Below are 20,551 nucleotides of genomic sequence, written 5' to 3'. Positions count from 1 at the left end.
AGAACTACCCTATAATCCAGCAATTTCATTATTAGGTATTTACCCAAAGAATTAAAAAAAGACTGATTCAAAGGGATATGTGCACCCTGATGTATAGAGGCATTATCTACAATAGACAAATCATGGAAAGAGCTCAAATGTGCATCGACTAATGAATGAATAAAGAAGAGGAGGTGTACACACACACACACACACACACACACACACACACATAGAGGAATATTACTCAGCCATAAACAAGAATGATATCTTGCTATTTGCAATGATATGGGTAGAGCTAGAGAGTATTATACTAAGTGAAATAAGTCAAAGAAAGACAAATAGTATATGATTTCACTCATATGTAGAATTTAAGAAAACAAAAATGACCATGGCGGGGGGGGGGGGGGGGAGGAAAGACAAGAAACGGACTCTTTTTTAAAAAAAATGTTTAGTTTTATTTATTTATTTATTTTGAGAGAGAGAGAGACAGAGAGCGTGAACAGGGGAGGAGCAGAGAGAGAGGGAGAGAGACAATCCCAAGCAGGCTCTGTGCTGTCAGCTTGGAGCCCGGTGTGGGGCTCAATTCCATGAACTATGAGATCATGACCTGAGCCGAAACCAAGAGTCAGACACTTAAATTGACTGAGCCAGCCAGGTGCCCCCAGACTCCTACCTATAGAGAACAAACTGATGGTTACCAGAGTGGAGGTGGGTGGGAGGATGGGTTAAATAGGTGGTGGGGATTAAGGAGCATGAGCATTAAGGAGTGCTCATGTGGTGAGCACTGGCTGTTGCATGGAAGTTGTTGAATCACTAAATGGTACACCTGAAACTAACATTACACTGTATGTTAACTAACTGGAATTTAAATAAAAACTTTTAAAAAATGGGCAAAAGACATGAACAGACTTTTCTCCAAAGAAGACATACAGGTAGCTAAAAGACAGATGAAAAGATGCTCAACATCACTCATAACCAGGGCAATACAAATCAAAACCACAAGGAGATATCACCTCACAACTGTCAGAATGGTTAAAATAAAAAACTCAAGAAACAACAAGTGCTGGTGCGGATGTGGAGCAAAAGGAATCCTCGTGCACTGTTGGTGGGAATACAAACTGATGAAGCCATTCTGGAAAACAGTATAGAGGTTCCTCAAAAAATTAAAAATAGACCTACCCTATGATCCAGCCATCACACTACTGGGCATTTACCCAAAAAATATGAAAACACTAATTCAAAGGGATATATGCACCCTTATTCTATAGCAGTATTATTTATAACAGCCAAACTATGAAGCAGCCCAAGTGTCCATTGAAAGATGAATGGATAAAGAAGATGCGGTATATAATCATATACAATGGAATAGTATCAGCCATTAAAAAGCATGAAATCTTGCCATTTGCAACAACATGGATGAATCTAGACAGTATAATGCTAAATGAAATAAGCCAGTCAAAGAAAGATACCAAAGAACTTCACTCACATGTGGAATTTAAGAAACAAAACAAATGAACAAAGGGAAAAAAGAGACAGGCATTTGGCTGGCTCAGTTGGTAGAACATGCAACTCTTGACCTCAGGGTCATGAGTTCAAGCCCCATATTGGGTGTGGAGTCTAGTTAAAAAAAAGAGAGAGGAAGGCAAACCAAAAAACAGACTCTGGGGGTGCCTGAGCGACTCAGTCAGTTAAGCGTCTCACTTCGGCTCAGGTCCTAATCTCCTGGTCTGTGGGTTTGAGCCCCACATCAGGCTCTGTGCTGACAGCTCAGAGCCTAGAGCTTGCTTTAGATTCTGTGTCTCCCTCTCTCTCTGCCCCTCTCCCACTCATGCTCTGTCTCTCTCTCAAAAACAAATGAACGTAAAAAAAAATTAAAAAAAAAAAACCACCCCAGACTCTGAACTATAGAGAATAGATGGTTACAAGTGGGGAGGTGGCGGGGGGGGGGGGGGGGGGTTGGTGAAATAGGTGAAAGGGATTAAGAGTACACTTACCTTGATGAGAACTGAATAATATATGAAACTTATGAATGACTATATTGTACAGCTTAAACTAATATAACACTGTATGGTTTTCATACATACATACATACATAGTTAATTTCCAGTATGTATACTGGAATATGTATACATACATAGTTAATTTCCAGTAACTATACTGGAATTAAAATTAAAAAATTAAAAATAAAATATCACTGTTTACCAACAAATCTTAAGGATTCTTAATTAATTAATTTTATACAAAGAGAGCACACAAGTGGGGGAGAGCAACAGAGGGAGGGAGGGAGGGAGGGAGGGAGGGAGGGAGGGGGAGGGAGGGGGAGAGAGAGAGAGAGAGAGAAATCCCAAGCAGTCTCCACGCTCAGCATGGAGCCCAACATGGGGCTTGATCCCATGACCCTGGGATCATGACCTGAGCTGAAATCAAGAGTTGGATGCTCAACTGACTGAGCCACCCAGGTGCCCTGGGAAATATATTTTAATAATAATTTATAGATAGCATATGTCATAGTAAATTTTATAGATCAATTTGGCTAGGGTATAGTGTCTGGATGTTTGATTGAACATTAGTCTAGATGCTGCTATGAAGGTATTTTGTTGAGATGATAAAAAAATTCCCAGATGAAAAATCAGTTCACTTTAAGTACATTACCCTGGATAATTTGGGTGAGCCTTATTTAATTGGCTAAAGGCCTTAAGAGTAAAAAGGGAAGTGTCTCAGAGAAGAAATTTTTCATCAAGACTTCAGCATAGAAATCTTGCCTTATGGATTTCATACTTGCCAGCCCAGAAATTGTGAATCAATTCCTTTATGTATAAAACATATACAATATAAGACTAAGATGTAGCATATACACAATATATTAATATATTAATTTGGATCAGGGAAGATATTGGCATTGAGTAGGATATACAAAGAAACATTTATGTGGTCATGTATGGAAAACAAAACAAGTATAAAATTTAAAAAAACGAATACAATTAACTGATAAAAGGTGGATGAACATATAATTCATATGACAAAAAGTATACATTTTATTTGAAGTCAGGAATTCAAGGGGTGCCTGGGTGGCCCAGTCAGTTAAGTGTCCAACTCTTGATTTTGGCTCAGGTCATCATCTCATAGTCATGGGAATGAGCCCTGTGTTGGGCTCTGTACTTAGCGTGGAGTCTACTTGGCAATCTCTTTCTCTGCCCCACTTCTGCTCTCTCTCTCTCTCAAAATAAATAAATAAACGTTTAAATTCAGCAATTCTATTATTGTTATTTTTTAATATAATAATACATTCATTCATAATTTAAAAAACTAAATATAATGTGGTATCCTGCATTTGGGTACTAGAAGAGAAGAAAAACAATAGAAAAACTGGCAAAAGGTAGTCTGTAGCCTAGTTAACGGTACTGTACCAATGTTAGTCTCTGTTAGTCTTTTTATTTTATTATTTTTAACTTTTACTTTTTTACTGAAATATAATTGACAAATACAGTATTAGTTTCTTAGTTTTGACAAATGTGTCATAGTGATGTGAAATGCTAACAATAGGGGGATGCTGAGTGAACTGTGTACAGGAACTTTCTGTATTTTCTTTGTAACTTTTCTGTACATTTAAATTTATTATAAATTGGAAAAGTTTATTTTTTAAAAAAGAAAACATTAAGTGATAAAATATTGTCCAGAGAAAAGCCTAGCTCACACAATATGCTTTAATGAATTGATAATGTCTACAAATCAACTAGAAAAAAAAGAAAACACCAAAACGGCAAAGGATATAGCCAACTCACTAAATATTATTAATGAATATATGCAGAATGTTTAAACTCAGCAGTGACTGCAAAAATAACTGAATCATCAATGAGAAACTATTACATATAAGACTGGCAAAGACTTTTTAAAAAAAGTATACTATATATAACAGATGTTCTGACACACTGTGGATAGAAATGTCAATCAGTACAACCTTTCTCAGGATAACTGGGCATTACATATCAAAAGCTTTTACAGCTCCTAATCTTATTCCTAGGTAGGAATTAACCAATTAATTCACAGCAAATAATCATAGGCATAAAAATATACCTACAAGGATGATCAAAGTAGTACATAAAACACACACACACACAAAAGCAAGTAACTTATATCCCCAAATTTTAAAATTTGTTGTGCAAATAATGGTAAGGCTATATAGTAGAATACTGGGTAGTTATTCAAAAGGTTATTAGAGAAAAATACTTATTTAATGCGATTAAAAATGTTTACCTTATAATCAGTGAAAAAAGTGATATAGTATGTAAAGAATACATTTTAATTACAATTATACATGCATATTTGCACACATAAACAGAAGACTAGGTATAGATATACAAGAAAATTAACTGGTTATTAATGAGTTCTTTGGAGCTTCTTAGTATGCACCAGATTTTCTAAAGTCAGGATGTATTGTTTTAATATAAAAATAAATTATGCTTTATTAATTTGATAATATTCGAGGCCTAAGCACATAAGGAATTATTCCAAAGGAAGCATTGGTTTTATGTGTACACACATCCTATATTACAAATCTGAGGATCCTGACTACCTACTCTGAATTTAGTAGTCCTGGCAAAGCTAAATTTAACCATAAAAGTCTATCTTAACCAATTTGTTGATGCTTAAGATTTGGAAAGACTTATTTTTTTCAATTTTGAGTAATTTTAGACTTTCAGAAAAGTTGCTAGTTTTGAAACTAGTTCAGAGGTCCTATATATACGTGTATCCAGTTTTTCCAAATTTTTTTTTTTTTAAAGTTTATTTATTTTTGAGACAGAGAGAGACAGAGCATGAATGGGGGAGGGTCAGAGAGAGGGAGACACAGAATCTGAAATGGGCCCCGGGCTCTGAGCTGTCAGCACAGAGCCCGAAGCGGGGCTCGAACTCACGGACCGTGAGATCGTGACCTGAGCCAAAGTCGGACGCTTAACCGACTGAGCCACCCAGGCGCCCCAGTTTTTCCAAATGTTAAACCTTAAATAAACATGGCAAAACTAAACACTGCTATGTTGTAATCTGCAATTAATGTAACACTGTGTCAACTATACTTCAATTAAAAAATAAAACAAAAAGATATTAACATTGTGTAATACTATTAACTAAAAGAGTAGGAATTTAGTGGGGCACCTGGGTGGCTCAGCTGGTTAAGTGTTTGGCTCAGGTCATGATCTCACAGTTTGTGAGTCTGAGCCTCACATCAGGCTCTGTGCTGACAGTGAAGAGCCTGCTTAGGATTCTCTCTCTGTCCCTCTCTCTCTGCCCCTTCTGTGCTCTCTGTCTCTCTCTCAAAAATAAATAAATAAAAACTTAAAAAAAATTAACAGTAGGAATTTAGTAACTTTAGCTTAAGTCAGAATTCTGTAACCAATGTTTTGTGAAAAAAACACTTAAAGCACTGTGGTATTAATTATGGTCTAAACAAGAGGAAGAAAGAGAAAAGCGTCATTTAAGACAGAGAAAAAAATAAAGACAAAGATGATACAGGCTGAATTTGCTTACTTGGGAGTTTTGTTTTATGCTGCATACCCAACTAAAGTCAGAAATAGGGGAAAATTTCAAATGACGATGATGACAATAATATACGTATGATTTATTTTATATAATGCAACTTAAGAACACTAATAATTCAGACTGAAAGGAGAATATGTCTGGGTCAATTTAAAGCAACTAAATATAACATTTAGTATTTGTTTTATGCTACCTACCTTAAAAATTATAATACTTTCTACAGTAATGCTTTTACTGTGAGCATAATTCAAAGCAATGTCAACATGTCTAAATACATAAATTCCAAGAAGAGGATTTCCTAATATCTTGAATGTAGATGCTCTGGTACTTATCCCATTTTGATATATTTCAGCCACATCATTCTGAGTAAGTGCTAAAAAGCAGAAATGTTCTTCAAGTTCTCTGCCATGTCTTCCACTCTCACGCATCTCTGACCTAAAGCAAAACAAACTGTGTGTAAGTTAAGTGAGAATATTGACAGAATTTTCAAGGAGAAAATAAACATTTCGACTTACTGCAGTTACAAAGCAAGAGAATCACTGATAACATTCAGAAGCACCACTATTCTGGGGCGCCTGGGTGGCTCAGTCGGCTGAGTGTCCGAGCTCGGCTCAGGTCATGATCTCACGGTCTATGGGTTTGAGCCCTGCGTTGGGCTCTGTGCTGACAGCTCAGAGCCTGGAGCCTGCTTTGGATTCTGTGTCTCCCTCTCTCTCTGCCCCTCCCCTGCTGGCACTCTGTCTCTCAAAAATAAACATTTAAAAAAAGAATTTAAGAAGCACCACTATTCTATTGTAACAAGTTAGGCTGAAAATCATCTAAGGAAAGAATTCATGAAGTAGATAACTACTCATCCAGGATTATGGACTACATTCCGTATAGCCCAGTGATAATAAGGGCTAACATTTCTTGAATGCTGCTAATATGCCCAATATGTTAAGACTTAACTTTTACATGCATTTTCGTAATTTTTTTCTGAACCCTTGAGCAATTGACTATTGTTATTTTTTAATTGCTGTTGTTATGCCCATTTTTTCCCTAGTCTCCCTAGCCCCTGTTATACTCATTTTAAAAATGAGGAATATGAAGTTCAGAGAATTAAACTTGCCAAAGCAGCAAGATGACAGAGTTGCAATTATATATGGGAACTCTTGTCTGTTAAGTTCCAGAGCTCAGAGTCTCACCTATTTGTGCTATGGACGAAAGAACATACATTTTTCTTTTTTTATAAAGATTCTTTAACATGCATTTCCTAAGTACATATAGAGACACATGTATGGTAAATTATTAGGGACATTCTCTATTTCTCAGGGATTCATATAACAGCTGGAAAAAATAATCTAGGATTTGATTATAGTGTACTCCTATCACAGAAGAAAATTATGAATCCTACTCAAAACTGATTGTAATCTTAAGTACATACATTTTTTTTTTATAATTTTTTAATTTTTAAATTCATTTTTGAGAGAGAGAGAGACAGACAGAGTGTGAGCTGGGCAGGGGCAGAGAGAGAGGGGGACACAGAATCAGAAGCAGGCTCCAGGCTCTGAGCTGTCAGCACAAAGCCCGACGTGGGTCTTAAACTAATGAACCACGAGATCATGACCCGAGCCAAAGTCAGGCGCCTAACCCACTGAGCCACCCAGGTGCCCCTGAAGTATATACATTCTTGCAATTTTGACTGTACTCTGCAACAAGAACTACTTAAACATAGAAAACTTGTATCTCCCAATTGGCAGATTCGAAAGGGAATTTTATATGGCTTGTTCAGATGTAGCAGCAGCAACAACTGCCAAGTCAGGTGATATAATAAAGAGGTTTGATCACTAGAATAGAATGGAAGTGGGATTCCAAATGATCATCACAGTGGAGAACCTCAGAACCTAAAAAGTAATGTGTCTACCACAAAAAGAAAATTATTCTTGAATACCACATGCTCCCAACAGTTCTCTGGAATGGCACTCACAGAGTCTGTACAAAGTATACCAAGCACACTGGCATATTGATGTTGATTTTATTTGTATGAATAACTGTTTACATTACACAGGACCAGAAAACACATGGCAACAGTTACAAGCAAGACTGACTGATTATATCATGACCACTCTGTCCCAGGCCCTGGAAATGGCAACCTTAACTTTCAACTCCATGTATCATCATCTCCTGCTCTTGCTTTCAACTTGATATCAGTAGATTCTATGAAACACTAAGATCTCCATGTTGATAAGGTTTAATTCTCACAGAAGAATTATTTTTTTGTTTTCCCAATTTCTCAACTGGTTTTTCCTAGAATCTGGAACATCATAAGCTTTCTGAGCATACCTAGAAGGAATTCCCACATGGGCGTACTAACAACAACAGCACAAAGGATGGGAGGAAGGAAGGAAATGTTCATTGTTGCAAGGTTCTTAACACTACACACAAATATAACGTTATATGAAGGTATACCGCGTAAATCCTAGAGCAGGGTTTCGCAGAAGTGGCACACACCATTGACATTTTGGGTCGAATAATTCTTTGTGTTACCTAGTCATCGTATCAGCTTAACATTATATCCTCTTAAAGGTCTGACTAAAATGTAAAAATATAACCTAGTAAAGATTTGACCCAGGACTCTAAAAACCTTTATAAAGTAGAAAATATTCCCAAGTTTTGTATTTGTTATTTTTTTATTGTTGTTTTTTATTTTAGAGAGAGAGGGGGAGAGAGAGAATCATAAGCAGGCTCCACGTTCGACATGGGGCTTAATCCCATGACCTTGGGATCATGACCTGAGCCGAAATCAAGAGTCAGACGTTCAACTGACTGAGCCACTGAGGCCCCACTTGTATTAGTTATAATACTGATAAATACTTCCTTGTTTTCAATACATGTTTTCAAAATTACATTTGAAAAACATTTAGGATTACATATGATTTAGATAAAGGTGAGCAATAGAAAATTAGTCTATGGAAGTTTTTTAAAAATAATTTAATTCCACTGTAGTTAATATATAGTGCTGTATTAGTTTCAGCTGTACAATATAGCGATTCATAAATTTCATGTATTACTCAGTGTTCATCAAGATAAGTGTACTCATTTAAAAATGTTTATTTATTTATTTTGAGAGAGTATATGTGCACACATGCGTGCATGTCGGGGAGGGTCAGAGAGAGGGGTAGGGGAGACAATCTCAAGCAGGCTCCACACTCAGTGTGCAGCCTGACGCAGGGCTTGATCTCACAACCACAAGATCATGACCTGAGTCGAAATCAAGAGTTGGACATTTAACTGACCAAGCCACCCAGGCACCTCAGATGAGTGTTCTCTTAATTTCCTTCGCCTATTTCACCCATCCCCCCACCACCTCCCCTCTGGTTTTTGTTCTCTATAGTTCAGAGTCTGTTTTTTGGTTTGTCTTTTTTTTTTTATTTGTTTGTTTTATTTCTTAAATTCCACATTATGAATGAAATTCTATGGTACCATTTCTCTGACTTGACTTAATTTGCTTAGCTTTATACTCTCTAGATCCATCCATGTTGCTGCAAATGGTAAGACTGCACTCTTTTGGCTGAGTAATATTCCATTGTATATACACCATATCTTGTTTATCCACTCATCTTTCAATGGATACTTGGGCTGCTTCCATAGTTTGGTTGTTGTAAGCAATAAGCAAAGGCTGCATATACCCATCTGAATTAATGTTTTCCTATTCTTTGGGTAAATACCTAGTAGTGCAATTGCTGGATTGTAGGGTAGGTCTATTTGTAACTTTCTGAGGAACCTCCATACAATTTTTTCAGAGTGGCTGCATCAATTTACATTCCCACCAACAGTGCAAGAGGGTTCCCCTTTCTCCACATCCTTGCCAACACCTGTTTCTTGTGTTGTTGATATTAGCTATTCTGATAGGTGTGTGGTGATATCTCAATTGTAGTTTTGATTTGCATTTCCTGGATGATAAGTGATGTTGACCATCTTTTCATCTGTCTGTTGGCCAGCTATATGTCCTCTTTAGAGAAGTGTCTGTTCATGTGTTCTGCCCATTTTTAAATTGGATTATTTATTTTTCCAGTGTCTTTAGAAGTTTTTTAAAAGGCTGGTTCTTCAGAGTTATCAGACACTAGGAGCTATGTCAATTTATTAAATGACAGAAGCTCTGAGTCTCAAGACTTCCATTTCAAATACCACAGGTTAAATAAATTTGAATAGTCTTTTGTGTTTGTAGTAACATGTAATCAAATAAGAATATAAAGATCTAATACATACAACGTGACTTATTACTGAGAGAGAGAAGCTGAAGAGACCCCATTTTTTTAAATGTTTATTTATTTTTGACAGAAAGAGAGAGACAGAGCATGAGTGGGGGAGGGGCAGAGGGAGAGGGAGACACAGAATCCGAAGCAGGCTCCAGGCTCGGAGCTGTCAGCACAGAGCCCGATGTGGGGCTCGAACTCACAAACTGTGAGATCAAGACCTGAGCCGAAGTCAGACACTCAACTGACTGAGCCACCCAGGCGCCCCATGAGACCCCATTTTTAGAAAGGATCTGCCTCTGCTGTTTTTCTGCGAGGCCCCATTTACTCATGTTCTATATTTTTGCATCTCAATAAACCAAAGAAGCTATGTTCCCACCCTAAGTGGGAAACAAGAAGGTTAATCATTCTAGGAGTTTTGTCCTAGGCCCCCAAAACATCTGATTACATCTGAGACTCAGATCCTAAACACGTTCCAGGACATTAGCTTCAAACAAACCTTCGCCAAATTTTGGCATCAAAATCCTTACCTTTGGGGTGCCTGGGTGACTCAGTTGGTGAAGTGTCTGACTCTTGGTTTTGGCTCAGGTCATGACAATTGGTGAGTTCAAGCCCCACATCGGGCTCTGTGCTGGCGGTGTGGAGTCTGCTAGGGATTCTCTCTCTCCCTCTCTGCCCCTCCCCTGCTTGTGCTCTGTCTCTCTCTCAGAATAAATAAACACATAAAAAAAAAATCCTTACCTTCGATGATCAGAAAATAACACCTATTATTCACCTGTCACTTGCCTTTGATTAAATCCTACCCTGGACTCCTGTAAGAAAATATACCTTCTACCCTTTTCCAGTATAAATGCTAACCCCAAGGGGTAAGACTCATTCTCCATCTGCTGTATTCTGCCTGTTACTTAATGCTATTCAATAAACTCTTTTTTTCACTTCCTGGCTGACATTTGATTTCCATCCTGCCCAAAGCCAAGCATCCTCTTGGATGGTCCTGCAGGACCCCTCTCCAGGGTTGAGGACCCAGCCTGCCTGCATCATTACCAAGAAGCAGGCAGATTCTATGCCAACATGATATTTATATTATCTTAAATATAAAAAATACCTAACAGTTAAGAATAATTTTCCAGAAATATTTTCTTCTGTTTTTATGCCACAATGCTGATGAGGGAGAAGTGTCACAATCTGTCAGCCCCTGTATCCTACAGATACTTAAAGCTCTGAAGTGCAAAGTTCAAAAACAACTCAGTAGTCAAATGTTAAATCCGCAGATATACTCTTGGTTGTGGGTTGATCATTATTTTTTTAGCCACTATTTGATTATACATTAATTAAATAAATGTAAAAGACTTATTAGCTAAGAAAATTCACATGGATAGAGATGTATAAGTTAACACAGCACAACAAATGAATGGTAGAAACAAGATATGATCTGGGTATCTTTTGGAAGACCATGAACTTAGAACTGATGGTGTGCTACCATGATGTTTATCTACTGAAATTAACTACTACAGAGTACAAGGTATAAGTGCCTCAGACAGAATGCCCAAGTCACAGTTAATTACATTATACAGAACAGATTCCAAGATACCGTGTATATAATAGGTAGTGAATTTTTTTGAGTAAATGAAATACTTTAAGTATATCATTATCTCAAAGTTTAAGTGGAAATAAAAGAATGCTATTTACTTAGCTACTAGGGTATGTGGAGGAGAGAATGAGAGTATTCAGTTAAGTATGTGCTTTAGGAAATACTTAAATAAAATGAAGTAACTGGTTTTGGAGGGCTGGAAAAAGAATTTAAATGTTTTCAAATCCATCAGATTGCTGACAGGTGATCAATGTCTAGCTGGCAAAAAGCAGAATACATGAAATGAAGCATAGTCAAGCTAAGAAAAATGGGGATTTAACTAAGTTTACAGAAGTACATCTTTGATTCAAGGGTAGTGATGTCACAAAGACAGTGGAGTAGCAGACCCCACCCTCTGGCCCCCTAAGAAAAGATCAACAATTACATAGCTACCTACAAACAAAAACAGCTCTGGCAGAGCTTTGGCGTTCACTTAAGAAACTGCAGCAACATGGTGGCACAAAAAAAACTGAGAGTAATTGCACAAAAAGGGAAGGACGAACAGCTTCAGTTTGCCTGTATCAGCGCACAAATCAAGCTGGCATTTCTCGGTCCCAAAAGGGTATTTCCCAGGTAAAAAAGAGTTCCCCTCACCAGAAAAGTGAGAGTGAGGTGAGTAACCAGCTTCCCTACCCTTCTGGGGCACTTCACGAAGGATCAAGGATCTGCTTTGGTTTTACCCACCCAGAGAATGGCAAAGCTGAGACATACAGAGACTGCTGGGAACAAGGAAGAAAAGGAGAGGCTACCTGTAGCAGCCATACAACAGGAGCAACCACCTTCCTACTGACTTGTTCAGCAAACACTAGCAGCTTTCACTACTGAAGAAACCAACGGCCACAAAGCTGTGGCATACCCCTGCAAATTTCACTAGTTTCAGACCCACCTATTTCTATTTGCTGACACCAGCTGCCCAAGTCTCTCTACCCACTTTCTGCCAGCAGCCAGCCAAAGACCCTCTGGCTCCGAGAGTGTAACACACCCATGCAGACTCCTGCAGCTGACATTCACCAACATGCAGGTGCTCAGGGCAAGCCCCCTCCAGTTGTGTACTTATATGCTACCGGGTAAACAGCTGTCACCAGCCTAAAATGCTGTGTGCACACCATGCAGAGATCCTGCAGCCACATCAGACCACATCCATAGTGAAGGCTCCTACGGCTGCATGTGGGGCCAGATTAAGCCCTGTCTTCTGTCGCTGGCCTATAGCCACTCCCAACTATGCACCTGCATACCCTCTGGCCCAATCTCCATCACTGACCTCCACATTGCTATGTGTCCAGGGCAAGATCCAACCGACATGGTAGTGAACACAGCCAGATCCAGCTGCCGGTACACATGCTGGTGGCTGGCCTGTGCTGCCTGTCCTGACTTCCACCATTACATGTGTTAGCAGCTGACCCCTGTTACAACATAGGCACCTGCAACTGAGTGTGTGCGCATGACAGACTCAGGCCACTACTGCTGCTTGCTCTGGTCCCTAGCTGACAGACCAGGAGAAGACATGAGAACCCCAAGAGCTCATGCAGGTTATGTGAATGTCTGGCAACACTCACCAAGGACCACAAAACTGCCAATACTCTGCAGGCCAAGACCTAATCCAATGAGTTCCCATCCACCCCCTCAGATCTGGAGCTACCATAAGCCGTGGTACCCTGCCCCCACTTGCAGGTGAGGTCTACACTTACCAACGTTCAATGTATAAAGTCTGGAAGAGGTGACCACTTCTTCAAATTCACAGACACCTATGCAAAGCTAAGAGGATTATGAAGAATCAGGGAAACATGACTCCACCAGAGGTATCTAGTAAACTTCTAATAACTGGCACAAAGAAATGGAGATGAAGAATTTGCCCTACTAAGAATTCAAACTTTCTCTACACATTCAACATAGTATTGAAGTCCTACCTAGAAGAATTAGGCAAGAAAAAGAGATAAAAGGCATCCAAATTGGAAAAGAAGGCATCCAAATTGGAACTGTCACATTTGCAGATGGCTTGATATTATATACAGAATATCCTAAAGACTCCACCAAAAAACTCTCAGAACTAATAAATGAATTCAGCAAAGTTGCAGGACACAAAATCAATATATGGAAAATTGTTACACTTCTATAAGCTAAAAACAACTATCAGGAAGAGAAGAGGGGTGCCTGGGTGACTCAGATAAGCATCTAACTCTTGATTTTGGCCCAGATCATGATCTTATGGTTGTGAGATGGAGCCCAGTGCGGGGCTCTGTGCTGAGCATGGAGCCTGCTTAAGATTCTCTCTCTCTCACTCTTAAAAACTGAGAACAAACTGAGGGTTGATGGGGGGTGGGAGGGAGGGGAGAGTGGGTGGTGGGTATTGAGGAGGGCACCTTTTGGGATGAGCACTGGATGTTGTATGGAAACCAATTTGACAATAAATTTCATATATTGAAAAAAAAAAAAAAAGATTCTCTCTCTCTCCCTCTGCCCCTCCCCTGCTCACATGCTCTCTAATGAAAATAAAAAATAAATAAAAATTTTTTGAAAAACCCCATTTACAACTACATTATAAAGAAGAAAATACCTAGAAATAAATTTAATCAAGGAGGGGAAAGACCTGTACACTGAAAACTATTAAGACACTATTGTCACTATTAAGACAAAGTGAAGAACTCACAAATAAAAAGATATTCCATGCTCATGAAATTAGAAAAATTAACATTTTTAAAATGCCCATACAACCCAAGGCAATCTACAATTCAATGCAATCCCTACCGAAATTTCAATGGCATTTTTCATAGAAATAGAATAAATAATCCTAAAACTTATACAGAACCACAAAGACCCCAAGTAGTCAAAGTAATCGTGAGAGAGAAGAACAAAGCTGGAAGCACAATGCTCCCTGATTTCAATGATAATATAAAGTTATAGTAATCAACACAGCATGGTACTAGCATAAAAACAGACATATAAATCAATGGAACAGAATAGAGTCTGGAAATAAACCCAGGCATATGTGGTCAATTGATTTATGACAAAGGAGTCAAGAACATAAAATGGGAAAAGGACAGTCTCTTCAATAAATGGTGTTGGGAAAACTGGACAGCTATATGCAAAATAGACTACTTTCTTACACCACTCATAAAAATTAACTCAAAACAGATATAAGACCTGACTGTAAGACCTGAAACCATAAATCTCCCAGAAGAAAACATAAGCAGTAAGCTCCTAGACATCAGTCTTGGCCATGATTTTTTGGATCTAACTCCAAAAGCAAAGGCAACAAAAGCAAAATAAAGAAGTGGGACTATATCAAACTAAAATACTCTGCACAGCAGAAAGAACCAACAAAAGGAAAAGACAACCTACGGAGTAGGAGAAAATATTTACAAGCCATGTATCTAGTAAGGGGTTAATATCCTAAAATACATAAGGTACGTAACAACTCAAAAGCAAAAACACAATCTGATTAAAAAATGGGCGGGGCGCCTGGGTGGCTCAGTCAGTTAAACATCTGACTTGAGCTCAGGTAATGATCTCGAGGTTCATGAGATCGAGCCCTGCATCGGGCTCTGTGCTGACAGCTCAGAGCCTGGAGCCTGCTTCAGATTCTGTGTCCCCCTCTCTCCCTCTGCCCCTCCCCCACTCATGCTCTGTCTCTCTCTCTCTGTCAAACATAAATAAACATTAAAAAAAATTTTTTTTAAATGGGCATAGAACTTTAATGGACATTTTCCTAAAGAAAATCTACTAATGGCCAACAAGTACATGAAAAGGTAGGTGCTCAACATCACTAAGCATCAGGGAAATGCATATCAAAACCCAATGAGACACTGTCTAATATCTGTTAGAATGGCTATTCTCAAAAAGACAAGATAAAGAGTGCTGGTGAGGATGTGGAGGAAATGGAACCCTGACGCATTGTTAATGGGAACATAAATTGGTGCAGTCACTATGGAAACCAGTATGGAGATTCCACAAAACATTAAAAATAGAACTACTATATGATCAAGCAATCCCACTTCTGGGTATGTATCTGAAGGAGATGAACTTGCTCTCTTAGAGAGATATCTGTATCCACCATGTTCACTGCAGCATTACTCACGATAGCCAAGACATGGAAACAACTTAAGTATCCATCAACACATGTATTGATAAATATGGGGTACACACACACACCCACACCATAGAATACTATTCACCAATAAAACAAAGGAAATCCTTCAGTTTGTGACGTAAGAATGGACCTTGAGGGCATTATGTTAAGCGAAGTAAGTCAGAGAAAGACAAATACCATTTGATCTGACTTACATGTGGAATCTAAAAACATCAAATTCATAGAAACAGAGAATAGAATGGGAGTTGCCAGGCCTAGGGTGTAGGGGAAATGGGGAGATGTTGGTCAAGGGTACAAACTTTCAGTTGAAAGATTAATAAGTTTGGAGGATCTATGGGACAGCATGGTGACTACAGTTAACAATATTGTATTGTATATTTGAAAGTTGCTATGAGAAAAGAGCTTTAATATTCTCACCATAAAAACAAAACAAAACGGTTTATGATGTGAGGTAAAAGGAGTTAACTAACCTTACTGTGGTAAACATTTCATAACCTATGTATTAAATCATCACATTATATACTTTAAATTTACACAATGTTATATGTTAATCATATTTCAATAAAGCTAGAGGGAAAATGTTATAATATTTATTTTGAGAGTGTGAGTGGGGGAGGGGCAGTGTGAGAGGGAGAGAGAGAATCTCAAGTGGGGGTCAATCCCACAAACTCTGAGATCATGACCTAAGCCAAAATCAAGAGTTGGATGGTTAACCCACTGAGCCACCCGGGAGCCCTGGAAAAAATAATTTCTAACTCACACAAGAAGTCTGGAGATGATAAAGGCAGGTATTAGTTTTCTATTGCTGCTAGAACAAATTACCACAGACTCAGTGGATTAAAACAAATCAAGTTTATTTTATAGTTAAGTAAGACGTAAGTCCAATGTAGGTCTCATCAGGTTAAAATAAAGGTGGCATTTGAACTATGTTCCTGTCTCAGGCTCTGGGGGAGGATCTCTTCACTTGTTGGCAAAATTTACTTGCAGACGGAGCACTAACATCCTATTTCCTTTCTAGCTATTTGCTGAATGCTGCTCCCAGGTTCTAGAAGTTACCAGCATTCCTTGAGTCATAACACCTTTCCTCCATCTTGAAAGCCAGGAAAAGCAGGCTGAATCCCTCTGAAATTTTTCCTGTCTCCTCTCTGACCCATTCTGCCTTCCTCTTACATTTCTAAGAGCTCATATCGCGAAACTGCGCTCACGCAGGTAATCCAAGATAATCACCCATCTGCAGGTTTGTGATCGCAATCAGATCTGCAAAGTCTTTGTTGTTATGTAAAATAACATATTCACAGATTCTAAGAATCAAGATGTGGGCATTTTTGGGGATACACTGTGCTGCCTACTGAAGGCAGATTCTGAATTTACTCAGTTCCCCCAAAATATTAAGGATTCAAGTTTCTTTGCTTTGACTCTCCTTACTGCTGTCTATAGCTTTACTTTTATCTTTGGCTCCTCTAAGTCTTAAGAAGGCTGCCAAGCAGCAACTAGACCTATAGCTTCCTTGCTTGCGGTCCTTAATAGAGACACTGCCTTCATCTCAGGATTTCCAGGCAGGTCTCATACAGTATCCTAGTGAACCATACAGACCAGGCCTGTACATCAGTAAACCAATAAAGGAGAATAGGACAAAAAAAAAAAAATAGTTTAAATTATGTAAGATGATTTGGAATTGTTAGAAAGACTATAGTCTACTAACTTGGTTACCCTTTGCACACACCCTTCTTCTAACACATACACTTTCAAAAATGCTTAGGCTCACACAAAACCCTTCAACCTACCTCACAAAAAGGGAACAAGCCAAAATGTCATCCAGTTACTGCATCTAACTTCAGATCCATGATCTGACTAACATGCCTTCATTTCCAACAGGTCTGGATATAGATCCCTATAGTTAACATCCATTAAGGTAATACAGCTATAAGATTATTATCTACACCCAAAATACATTGGTAAAAGGAAAAAAATAGGGTAACTACAATTAAATTCAGAAAAGTAAACCATGATACAGCAGTGGTCAGTGTTAACTGGCCCTTAGCACACAGTATGTCCTTTTGAAAAGAAGCAGCTAGTATTTTTTACCCTCAAAATTCTAAAGGCTAGTAACCATAGCAAGATCACGGTTAGACAATGGTTGCAATTAGGACTTTGTCTCCTGGCAACAAGCCTCTAAATCTTCCCATCTTCCAAGGCTCTGAATTTGGAATGGCCTTTACCTACTGCATTCCAATTAGAAACTATCCATTTCTTCCCCCAAATTGCATTTAAAAAATACCTTTACTGTATAAACCTGAGTAGTTTCCATTTACCCAGTAGAAAATCCTTAAAGAAGGTATCGGGAAGGTTGAAAGTATGTGCTCTATAGCATACTTATCTCCTGTTAAATCTCTTTTCTAATCCCAAATTCAAACTAACTTCAGAAAAGATGAATTCTTTACCTCAATCTAATTTTATGAGGCTGACCTGTGAAACCACATGAGGAAAGAATCTTTCTTACCAAATCTGTAATCTGAATGTTTAAGGTCTTTTGGGTCTAAGTAGGACACGGTCAGGGCACTTCAATATCCTCAAATTTCTGTATAATTTCCTTCCAAACCACAGCCTCAGGAAGCAAATGGTTATGCCCCAAAGTATAAGGGAATATCACCAACATCTCAAGTTGGAACCCTTACTGCCCTCTCTCCAAGTTAAATCCATAGTATACAATCTCTTACTTGCAAGTACCCCTGTCCCAGTACGAAATTCAGTATCAGCTGGAATGCTGTTGGCCTCAAGCACAGAAACTTGTTCAAACTGGCTTAAAAATAAGTTGACTTCTTATAAAAAGAAATTCAGAAATCTTGCAGCTTTTATCAGGGTTGACGGATTCTGTGGCTCCAGATGTCATCAAGGATCCAGGTTTTTTCCATCTCTTTATCCTGCTGTCCTCAGCTTTAGGGTCGTCCTAACACTAGTCTCTTTATTACCTCAGTGGTGCTATCAGTAGCTTAAGCAAAATGCTTCCTTGTTCACATCAGATTGGCTTCTCTTTCCTAGAGACCCCCACGTCAATCCATCTTCAGTGTGTTACTGACCCAAACTGATTTAGTTCAGCCCACCCTTGGAATCAATTACCGTTAAAGTAAATGAAGTAAACCACAGACGGCTCAGACTACATCTGGGGTGAAACAGAAATGGAGATGTCAAGTACTAATTCAACGATAACATTAAGTTGGGTACTGACAATCTTTAAAATGACATCCTTTCAATAAATTTGAAATGTTTAAAAGTAAGTAATATTAAAACAAAAAGGGTCAAACTGATACAAATAAGGCAATGGCCTTAAGAATAATTCAGTTTCTCTTTTACCCACTAATACCAGCTCAAGTTTAATTCTTTAAAGCATCTCTTAAAATTCTTAAGAATAATCAGTCCCTCATCTGTGCACCTGTATGTTTATGATAACGCTGTATTTTATATTTAGCTGAATGTGTTCTAAACTAGAATGTGAACTCTTTAAGGCTGAGGAAAAAACACTCATTTTCTCTGAGGGTATCAAAAATAGTGTCTGACACAATAGGCACTCAGATGTTTAATGAATGATCGAATACATAGATGTTTAGATTATTAGCACTTTTACCTATTTCAGATTTAAGAAATGATAGATGGAATGGAGATAAGAAGTGGAAATTAGTGTCCTTTTGGAGATACTTGCTTTTGCTGAGCCCATAGACATATTAACTCCTCCAAGGTGAGTGATAAAAAGAAAAGCCAAAAGCAGTCAATGTTACTATACCTTTTCTTTTCATTCTATTATTTTCTTCTGCTAACCATTCTTTTTTAAAGTTTATTTTTATTGTTTTAATTTACATCCAAGTTAGTTAGCATACAGTACAACAACGATTTCTGGAGTAGATTCCTTAATGCCCCTTACCCATTTAGCCCATCCCCTCCCATAACCCCTCCAGTAACCCTCTGTTTGTTTTCCATATTTAGGAGTCTCTTATGTTTTGTTCCCCTCCCTGTTTTTTATTGTTTTTGCTTCCCTTCCCTTATGTTCATCTGTTTTGTATCTTAAAGTCCTCATATGAGTGAAGTCATTTGTCTTTCTCTGACTAATTTCCCTTAGCGTAATACCTTCCAGTTCCATCCACGTAGTTGTAAATGGCAAGATTTCATTCTTTTTTGATTTCTGCTAACCATTCTTATTTATTTTTCCTTTTATTTTATTCCCACTTGTGCCTTAAGGTTAATTAAGGGCCCTTTAAAACCTATGGAGTTTTAAAAAATGAAATAAAAATTTGTGCTCACTTCAGCAGCACATACACTAAAACTGGAATGATACAGAGAAGATTAGTATGGCCCCCTGTGCAAGGATGATATGCAAATTGGTGAAACATTCCACTTAAAAAAAAAGAAAGAAAGAAAAATTTAACTTAATTTAACAATTAAGTGCCCACTGTGTTGCCAGTTTCATGCTATGGACATAAACACAAATGAGATAAAACTCACAATACAGGAGAATCTCACAAAACCAATATTTGTAGTAAGAAAAATGAGTATAAAGTACTATGGGAAACAAATGAGTTTGTCTAACTGGGCAAATACCTAAGAAACCAATAAATCTATATTGTTGGTTATTTGCAATGTTCTTACATGTCTTGTTGCATGGTTCTAATTTCTCTGCTAACTTTAAGAGGTTGTAAATTAAGTGTTGGGCAGGGGGGCATTACAAAAAAGGGTAAAATTTTAAAAAGCCTAAAAGAACCAAAATCAAAGAGCAATACCAGGAATTAATTTTTGATCAAACTATTACTTCAATTTGGAAGTGGCAGGATATATCCAGTCCATTCTACTTTTGCTCAAAACTGTGGTTTCTAGATGAAAGAATATGCTATCAACTATATCTGTCATTCCCACCAATTCTCTCAAAGTGATACCAGGGGGTATGTATGTTTGAGTCAAGAGTAATTAATTTTAAAACAAAAAAAGAAACAAAAAACATTCCAAAATGAGTTCTAAGTATGGGTCTTGCATCAAACTACAGTTAGGTTTTACATTAAATGCAAATTGATAAAGGAGAAAAATTCAGAAAATGAAAAA

General features: G+C 37.9%; 1 protein-coding gene and 1 non-coding gene across 5 annotated transcripts in view; one reads left to right on the top strand and one right to left on the bottom strand.

Annotated features, from left to right (window-relative positions):
• The window catches only part of TEX15 (testis expressed 15, meiosis and synapsis associated), an 84,808-nt gene that overhangs the window by 29,723 nt on the left and 34,534 nt on the right, over positions 1-20,551 (bottom strand). For all 4 annotated transcript variants that reach the window (XM_078445416.2, XM_078445418.2, XM_078445417.2 and 1 more), the window contains exon 4: positions 5,712-5,949. In XM_078445416.2, the coding sequence (XP_078301542.2) occupies positions 5,712-5,949 (238 nt within the window). The remainder of the gene's footprint in view (positions 1-5,711; positions 5,950-20,551) is intronic.
• LOC132693416 (U6 spliceosomal RNA) lies at positions 19,752-19,859 on the top strand. Its single transcript, XR_009616802.1, has one exon. It is a non-coding gene; the product is annotated as a U6 spliceosomal RNA (small nuclear RNA).

Source organism: Panthera onca, chromosome B1 (genome assembly GCF_046562875.1).
Source record: "Panthera onca isolate mPanOnc1 chromosome B1, mPanOnc1 haplotype 2, whole genome shotgun sequence".
NCBI lineage: Eukaryota > Metazoa > Chordata > Mammalia > Carnivora > Felidae > Panthera > Panthera onca.
This window is presented reverse-complemented; position numbering and strand designations above follow the sequence as displayed.